Consider the following 9,538-nt stretch of genomic DNA (forward strand, 5'->3'; position numbering starts at 1 on the left):
TAAAGATGATGCTCTTGATTGTCCAATTTGTTTCAACTCTATCCACCCCGCACAACCTATCTGGTCCTGTTCTCCCGACTCTACCGAGCATGTTGAGACATGCTGTTGGACCTCTTTCCACCTGAAGTGTATACGATCTTGGGCGTCGAAAAGTACGTCCAATGGGTGGATTGTTTGTTTTGTTTAACTCACATGATGAATTCTCTATATAACTCCAGGTCACAAGGAAACCCTAGATGCCTACAGAGCACGGGGGAGAGTAAAGACGGTGAATGGCGATGTCCAGGTTGTCAGACTAAGCGATCTGTAGTGCCCCAGACCTATCGGTGAGCCGGTGTCTTCTTTAGGTCTGACAAGCTGTGCTATAATGCTTATATTCAGGTGCTTCTGTGGACGCGATCAGGATCCCGAAGGCTCACGGCTCATCACGCCGCACAGCTGTGGCAGCGGTTGCTGTAGACCGAGGAATTGTGAACATCCTTGCTCGATGTAGGCCAATTTTGGCAACATATTGTCACACCTAGCTGATTTTTTGCACTAGGTCATGCCACCCTGGTCCTTGCCCTCCTTGTTTACTCTCCATTGAGCGCAAATGCCATGTGAGAGAGAAACACTTGTTCTTACGTGTTCACGTGCTCTAGACAGCTCACCTACGGCCTCATCTCTGGTCCTATCATGTGGAAGGCAGTGTGGCAAGGTACTTGGGTGCCGCAATCATCGTTGTGACAATATTTGTCACATTGGACCTTGCCAATCGTGCTCCCAGCGGGAGAACGTTCGCTGTTTCTGCGGAAAGGATGAAATGCAGGCTGATTGTGGCTTTCGGGGTGAAGATGCTGCGCCTTGTTTCAAAGTACATAACCCCAACAATTCCACCAGTGGAATCGTGTCGCGCGAGGAGTGGGAGGGGAGGTATCAGTGCAGTAGTAGCTGCGAGACGCTATTCTCTTGCGGGGTGCACATGTGCCAAAAAGTTAATGATCCACTTCTCAATATGTTATCACTATCGACTAACCCGTTGTTCAATCATAGCCATGTCACCCTCACCCTCTCTCCGAGCTCTCGTGTCCGAGCGATCCTTCCGTAGTCAAGACTTGCCCATGTGGCAAAACTCCTCTCAGTGCCTCACGATCGAGTTGCACAGATTCCATACCAACATGCGGATCGACTTGTAGAAAAGAGCTTCAAACATGTAGCCATCCCTGTCTTGTCCCTTGCCACACTGGCGAGTGCCCCCCATGTTCGACACAAATTTCTGTCCCCTGCCGATGTGGGGAGACGGTAAGATACGTGTCATGCTCGGCACGTCAGCTCCAAGTACTGCAAGGCAATAACGAGGTAACATGCACAACAAGGTGCACAGCAATGAGGCATTGTGGAAGCATGCTTGTAATAGGGATTGCTGCCCCCTAGCCGCTCATGCGAAACAAGCAGAAGGAATAAGAAGCGGAGGGCTGCAGAACCATTGGTAGATGCTGCGACACTCGAAGCGGAAGATGTGCAAGGATGGCATGCCTGCAATTTCGTAAGTTCGCCTTAGCTTTCCGAGTGCGTGATGAGTGAAATTTTGGCGGTAGCCATGCAACAAGCCACTAAGTTGTGGGAAGCACCGATGTGAGCTCCAAGACCATCGAGGTATATGTCCACCATGTTTGCAATCCAGCTTTGAAGAAGTGAGTCAAGCTGTGTACTCTTTTACTGTCGTTCAAAACTGATCTGTTTAATCTTAAACCAGGCCGTATGCAATTGCGGTAGGACAGTGCTTGAGCCACCAGTTGCTTGTGGGACACAGGTATGCGTTTCGCATCATGAGATTCGGGTCCCAGCCCATCCGTTCCTCCCTGTTAGATTCAATGTAATTTCCCTTGTGTGCGTCCTGATCCTGCATGTGGTCACCCCAAAACGCCACACCCATGTCACGAGGACGGACCTTGCCCCCCTTGTCCTCACCTGATCACGAAGCTCTGTGCTTGCGGAAAAACCAATGTGAATAACATACGGTGTGTATTCATTCTCTTGATGACGTCCATGACTTATCTGGTCCTAGTTGTTCTCAAGAGAAGGTACCATGTGGTAAAGTTTGCGGCAGGTGAGTCCCCAATCATTGCTGTGCAGTGTTTATTTGCTGATCAATCATCACAGACTCTTAGATTGTGGTTTCCATTCATGCGGCAGAACATGTCACGAAGCCGATTGTGGGACTTGTACTCGGACCTGCGGGAAGCCACGTAAATCCTGGTGAGTGTGAGTTGCTGATATTTTACCGTTTCATAACGCCTCCTTTTCACCGAACAGTCAGCCTTGGCAACACGGCTGTACTCATCCCTGGTGAGCCTTGTCCCGCCCTCGAGTTCCATAGCGCTGACATATCTGCGTTCTTTCAGCCATGCTCCCTCTGCTTGTCTTGAAGATGAGCCTTGCACAGCCCGTGTTGTTCTCCGTTGTGAATGCGGACGAATTCAACAGCCAGCGACTTGTGGCTCTTGCACCAGCAATCTCGCATCTCGTAGATCCGGCTCCTCGCAGCTCAAATGCAACCAAGAATGCGCTATGCAAAGCGGAACAAGAATCTCGCTGAAGCCCTTGGGATCGACACAGCTTCATCAAGGACGAGCAAGTTCCCTGTTACATGGCCTGAGGAGTTGCTCACATTTGCCGGGGCGAACGGTCCTTTTGTACAGCTTGTCGAAAAGACGCTGAGCGAGTAAGCTACAATTTATGCCCCATAGCGAAAGAGTTGAGGCTAACTCATGCCTAGCTTTATCGAAGCCCAAAAACGTGTTCAGATCCTTCCCCATATGCCACCCGCTCGCCGGGAGTTTGTGCACAAGGTGTGGTGTTTCTACGATGTGAAATACTCATAATCAATCGGGTTGATACAGGTAGCCGAAGTCTACCGAATGGGTGTTCAAGAAGTGGACCAGGAGCCTCATCGGAGGTGTGCAGTCTGTCTGATAAACCCCCGATCCATGAAGCTAACAAACTTCGCAGCCTCCAGTTGACCAAGCGCATTGATACAAGGGTGCCGGATCCGCTCCTATCAAAAGCTGCAACTATGCTTAAGAGGCTAACAGTTACTGAGGCCAAGAAGGCAGTTGCTCAGTCTTCATGGAGTCCAATAGTTCCTTCTCCAAGACCTCCTGTTGTCGGAGCCACGACTCTGAAGCTGGTCGGGACATCTACCAGTGCTCAACTGCCCAAGCCCCCTTCAGAAACTTCTGGGCGTGCAACCAGCCGTCAGCCGTCCCCTATCCTAGAAGATTTGCTGGCCCATCTTCGCCACAGCGAGATAGCGAGCCTCAAGCTGACATACCAGAAAGTTGGGATGATGGGGCGTGACTTCGTCAGCCCATTGTTGTTGTACAGACACAAATAGTTCCGATTAATAGAAAACACCCAAGTTAATCAACAAACTTCGCCTCCGGCTTCGGCAAGTACGTGGGCTGGAGTTCGATCTGACATTTTATCGCTACGAAAAACTATCAAAACCTGTACTGTATTATGCACTGCACTCCATGTAAATGATGGCCAAAATACGGGGCTGTGCAAGCAGTCTGATGTTTGAGTGGATGCTCTCTTGTTATGGAGCACTCAGCGGGGATACTCAAACGGGGGAGGATCTCACTTATAATAACATTGTAACTGCACAGCGGTATAAGTAGCTAAACTAACATGATATGAGACAAAATTGATAACGGAATAAGATGCGCGTAAGCGCTGTATGTGGGACGCAGTCAACGGTGAAACATGTAACGCATGGTACCATATCAGTAACTGCTACGCGTACTGGCACCTCGTCATGGCTTGTTCGTCCAACGTGCTCAGATCAGCCTTGCCAGTTTACAACCTCCTGTCCTCTTGCTTTGCATGTTCTTCCGTCAAGCGCTGCCCTCTACGCTTTATTGAAGTGCTTCTTGTTTTCTTCTGTTCTCCATTGTATTTCTTCATGCTCTTGTTTAGGCTTTCTTTTCTCCTTTTCTGTTGTTTTTCTTTCGCAATTACTTATTGGGCTCAATAGGAGATGCAATATTATATATATTTGGTGGAACCTTCTACAGCTCTCGCAGCAAGTTCCTGCCTGAAGGTTCATAGCGGGAGGGCTCTGCCTCCTAAATAAAGGCCAGCTCGCCGTCGTGTGCCTGGGATTAATTGCGACCTGGGGAAATGCATTGCTGCACGTGCGGTGTGGCACACAGAAAAGTGCCTATGCAGTTTTTATACATCGTAACCGATAGTTCATGCTTCTGCCTTGGTTCAGCAGGGGAGGTGTCCTTAGACATTGTTAACTGGACTGTCTAGTATCGTTCACACTCATTAGGCAATGATTCATATTTCTTCCTGCCTGAGGAATCCCTTGCCTGCACAGTGCATACGATGTCAAATGACATTGTTCCATTACTGTACTATAACGACCATTGGTTCAGTCACATGTCACACGCAAACTGTGAACTGAACTAAAGTAGGTTTTGTCACATGTCACAGCGAGACTTTGAACAGATAAATGTATTGACAACTGGTTCCCACGAAATCCGGGAGTTGCCGGAATCAGCAAATCAATTCAGTTTCAATTCAGTTTAAGATTTCACGTGATGTGTGGCGCATGTCACACTGAGAGATGAACTATGCAAGAAGGAGATGGCAATCCCCGAAAACCGTGGGAATGAACCTATGGTCGTTATAGTACAGTATTGTTGATACTGAAAATGCACTGTCTGGCCATCGATGGACACCTGTTGAATTGAAGGCAAGGCATGAGTCAAGTACATTGTCTTCTACATAAGCCGTACCGTAACGGAGTTGTCCCGAATTTATTTTGTGTTGGATGGTTTCTCACTCTACTTACTATCTACACACCACTTGCGAGTTCGAAATTTGATTCTTGAGCTCGTACTTGACGCTGTACCATCAAGTCCCACATTGGGAACGTAGCTGAATTGGTGATGCTTGTCAAAAACTCTTCATCGTCAGTCCGAGGGCAGGCCTCTTGAGCCCTCGGCCGGCTGCGGCCATTCTCAACGTTTACAGTAAATTAATGAGTTAAGAGAAAAGCCTTCTAATCAGTTCGGTTCCGTGAGCGTCCATGAGTTAGTGGACACGTCCGTATGGACCTGCAATGCGTATGATTGTGCGCCAGCGATGCGAGCCGTACGTCAATTAAATACATTAATAGTAAATGCAGGAGAGGGTAGCAAGTGAAAAAATGATGTAACGCAACGGAGGCGATGGGGAAGGAGGTGGGAAGCGCGGAGATTCAGTTAAGAACTATGAAAGTAAGAGTAAGCGCGCGTTTAGTGGATAGCGAGAGCAGGGATAACCGTGTGCAGGCCTGAGGAGCGGGGCCAGCACACACGGTTAGAAGCCTCATCGCACTACCGTTAACTTACCAGTTAGACGTTGTAGTACGATTGCGCAGGCAGGTGGGGAGTGGATAAGGTGCGCTATTTATCTCGCTCCCGGATGCAACTTGTCTCTTCCCGCAGCTGGTCTGAGACCAAGTTTGGGCCCGGAGGAGGGTTTCGTCCGTCTTGTTCCATCCGCACTGCGACAGTGCAGAACAAGACGGCCTCCTCTGAGGCGCGCGCGGATCCACCTGATTAGTCACGTGAAATGGGATTAAACTGAGACTAATCAGTTCGGTTCCGTGAGCGGTCCATGAGTTAGTGGACACGGTCCGTATGGACCTGCAATGCGTATGATTGTGCGCCAGCGATGCGAGCCGTAACTTGTACACGTATAATGGCTGGTGGAGGGGTGGTTGGTGGTGAGTACTTAGACTCAATGATCTGCACGCTGGCCGTCGAATGCTGATCGTCCCCCAATGTGCCTTGGATCAGTATCGGGTTTTGGCGCAGGTAGATCAGGAAAGCTTCTGAAGACCACCTTCCAATAGCGCGTATCCGCTCCAAAGGAGTACCTGCAAGTGCTAACGCCGTTGCACCACCCGAGCGCAAGGAATGGCCTGCAACATCTCCCGTCGTGATGACTCCTTGCAGTCTGCCCAAGAACCAGGACCGGGTGGGGATCTTTCCTGAGTCTCGCAGCCATAAATCGGGGAGGTGTCGGAATCGATAGTCTCGAGCGTTCAGGTATTGTTCGAAGATTCCCAGGGGGTCTAAGTCACTGTCTCGTCTCTCTAGCACGACCGTTGAGCCTTCAAACAGCCTGTCCGCTTTGTGCATTGGTAAGATGAACGCGTAGTGAGGTCGCGGTTCGGAGTGGAATCTAACTGAAGATCTTCTTATTGATTTTCGGTAGTTGCGCAGTGCGCTGTCCACTAGTTCGCCAAGCCGCATGAGGCAGTGCCATCCTGTGAAGGTGATTGCAAGGAAGAGCATATCGTCATGTGAAGGCTGAGGTGGGATTGATTGTAGAACGGTCCGCAAGTCACTTTCGGTTAGAGCCCTCTTCCTGACAGCTGGAGTGCGGAACATTTTGGAGCATCCAGTTAGAGTTCTCGAGACGAGTTTTGAGTTGCGAGTGTCGCGGACCTCCGGCCAGTATGCTTCAAGTTCCGAACATATACCTGAAAGATACGAAGAGACCGAGTTTGGTTGGATGTGGGCACACATGTAGACGATGTAAAAGGTGAGTGTGTCGATCGTTGGTCGTAGTGGGAAATGGTGGAGGTCGCAGAAATTGATGTAAGACATTAGCGCTGACATATAGGTACGAGCAGTGCTAGGCTCAAGAGCGGCTCCCAGGGCAGCTGCTCGAGCCTCCCGGAGGCGCTCCAGGGACCAAGGCTCGCGCTGTGGTTGACGGGTCTTGGAGCGCCTCTGATCATTCATTTCTTCAATGCCCCAGCTTCATAAGCGCCGGAGGCATGAAGTGTTTGATGACCAGCTTCGGGTACATACCTTTCACCAATTCAAAATTGCGTCGCGACAGTGCATCTGCCACAACATTCCGCTTCCCTTCCACTAGAAAGACGCGGAGGTCGATCTTGTGCTCTATCCGTGTCGAGACAGCCGTCATGAGGACTGGGTTGTACAGGTCTGTCGCGCGGAGCGAGTTGAAAATGTTCAGTGAGTTTGTCGAATCGGTGTAGATTGCGAGTCGTTCGGTGGGGGGATATTGTTGTAGACCATTGGAGTGCCGCGAGTATTGTGATAGCTTCATTGTAGAATATGTTGAATGCCTCGTCAGGTTGGGTTACCGGGTCGCCAATATACGCAGCTTTGTATTTCGGTGCCCAGAATGCGAGCCCAATCTTGCAGGCATCTCCCCATACAACCACATCAGCATCGCTTGGCCCCCATGATTCGGCGTTCAGCATGCGAACTCCTTCCATCCGCTCTACTGAATCAGCAAACCATAGTAGGTCATTTCGTACCTGCTTGTTTATATAGATGCTTTGATTCATCATCTGCTTCCCTGCGATTTTCTCATATGACGAGTTCAGCGCCGGCTTGAGAAGTGGGAATACGTTGAGGACCCAGTTCGCATACCTGTCAGGGGACGGACCCCGGGTCCCCATGACCCCTCTCTACAGTCCACAGTCTAGCCTGTAAACACAGCCCATCTCAGGGCATAACTACTGTGGGTAAGAAAGTGTATAGATAAATGAAGAGTAGGCTACACTTGCCTACTGTGGGTAAGAAAGTGAGAAGAAGGTTAACTTCTCACTTTCCCACAGTGGCCCCAATATGGCGAAAACTTCCGGGGATACCCGGAAGTCACATGAGGTGGGATCCGGGTCGGATCATGCGGCGCGCAGAGCGTGCGGCGCAGGAAGTGCGTGGGAAGTGGAGCGGGTCCGGACGCGGGTCCGGGTCCGGGCTAAGTCAGGGTATGTGCCCTGACAATACCCAAGGGTCTTCAGCCAGTCCTTCAGAGGTTGCCTTCGCAGATTGTCCGGGGTGTCAAGGACGAACTTTCGTATCGCAGCGCAGAATCTTCCCTTTGCCTCTTCTGAGATGGATATCGTGAGTTGCTCTGCGTCAACGAGGAAGCCTATGATTTCAAGCTGGGTCCCAAAGAGTTGCTTGGCCGACTCGTGTGGGACTCCGATGTGGTCGAGCAATTTAAGGAATCTTGTCTGGCCTCGTGGTAACTCCCTATTGTATGGGGGATAAAGTTCAAGTTCATTGTCGAAGCTTGCATTGAATGCATCATCGACATAGTGAAGTAGACCTCGTATCCCGCAAACATGGATTCCAATCCAACATACGAGTCCGAAGAACAAGCACCACAGCCGGCCAGAGGCCCGATTCCCGAAGACTGCACATCGGTCCACATGGTACTTCCCGTCAATCAGTGTTGCCTGCCGTGCCTGCCATCGTGGGTGCATTGGTAGCCGTCGGTAAGCTTGAGATGCGTCAGATTTCCAGAGAAGAGCTGGCCTCCTTCCTCCATTCTCTTTCATGATGGCACGGATATTGGTCCCAAGGTCAGTTAGATTGTCCAGGACTACATACCCGCCTTCACTCGGGATCAGCGAATTCAGGGATTTCTCCCCTGCGCTATGGTCGTTGACAAGCCGCAGCTTCGATGAGCCTTTCTTCGGTACCGTAAAAATAGGTTGCGCCACCATCCCAGGCAGTAGCTGGTCCCCAAATGCTTCGGAGTATCGGTCCAGGCCCATCTCGGCAGCACATTGCCGTCTAAGGAATTCGACCGATTCATCGTCCAATTCAGGAGCACCCTTCGCACGCTCTACAATTCCTACCGGTACGCTCTTCGGGTCCTCGACATCTGCAAAGGGCCAGAACCCAGTCCGCAGTCCATCACATACAGATCTGACGAGATCACGATTCGGGTGTGATTTCAGGAGGACTTCGAAACGGTCAACGTTGATAGGGGTAACGATTTTGAACAGGCTCGGGTTGTCCTTGATAGTCATAGTGATGTCTTGATATCTATAATCACTTTGAGGGACGCTCGGGACAGGTTGAGCACTCTCAGTGTACGATGCCGATGGTGTCTGACCAATATCATGCTGACCGAACACGAACCTCATGTATCTTGGTCGTTTGCTCTTCTCCTCGGCCTCATTGAGATCCTGTGGTTGTCTTCTCCTTTTGCTGTGGACACTTTGGCTCGGCATGGGCACTGGATCCACAAGATCCACACTTGTGGAGGTAGCGACATTCGGAGCGTCAACATCCATCCGTTTTGTTGAATTCTCGGCAGATCGGGTAATCATTGTTGCCACGCTTTCGTTTTTTGGTGACATTCTCCCCAGCTCCGGTCGCCTTGTCGCTCCCTGCTTCTCCAGCCGACTTTCCAGGCTTACCTTCTCCCCGGGTATCTCCGTCTCCTCCTCCGAGGTAGATGTCGTGGATGATTTCGTTGAGCGCATTAATGTCGGAGAATGCTCGGTGGGTTTCCTGGAAGAACTTCCTTGCAGCCTGGTTGTATTCGATGTTGAGGGCGACATTCCGGTTTCTGCTGAAACGCTTGACGATGTGACGGTGGTACTCATGGAGCTCCGGACCACGGTGGGGGTATGCCCATACGACCGCAGCGACATATTTGTCCCACGCCTCCGTCCATTGTGATTCGTTTGCCAGTTTGGTCTTGCTCCGGCTACTCGACC

At 50.6% G+C, this 9,538-nt stretch overlaps 1 protein-coding gene across 1 annotated transcript; it reads left to right on the forward strand.

Annotated features, from left to right (window-relative positions):
- Positions 1-367: 367 nt before the first annotated feature.
- EI90DRAFT_3149114 (uncharacterized protein) lies at positions 368-3,376 on the forward strand (the record flags this gene model as incomplete). Its single annotated transcript, XM_039065576.1, has 20 exons — positions 368-489; positions 542-632; positions 689-1,036; positions 1,060-1,066; positions 1,088-1,120; positions 1,145-1,209; positions 1,231-1,281; positions 1,312-1,317; positions 1,397-1,525; positions 1,578-1,673; positions 1,736-1,792; positions 1,849-2,000; positions 2,048-2,089; positions 2,143-2,238; positions 2,296-2,328; positions 2,385-2,506; positions 2,527-2,704; positions 2,759-2,831; positions 2,883-2,938; positions 2,992-3,376. The coding sequence occupies 20 exons, from the start codon at positions 368-370 to the stop codon at positions 3,374-3,376; spliced, it is 2,142 nt and encodes a 713-aa protein (XP_038907319.1).
- Positions 3,377-9,538: the final 6,162 nt, after the last annotated feature.

This window comes from Cantharellus anzutake, assembly GCF_015039405.1.
Source record: "Cantharellus anzutake strain C23 chromosome Unknown EI90scaffold_478, whole genome shotgun sequence".
NCBI lineage: Eukaryota > Fungi > Basidiomycota > Agaricomycetes > Cantharellales > Hydnaceae > Cantharellus > Cantharellus anzutake.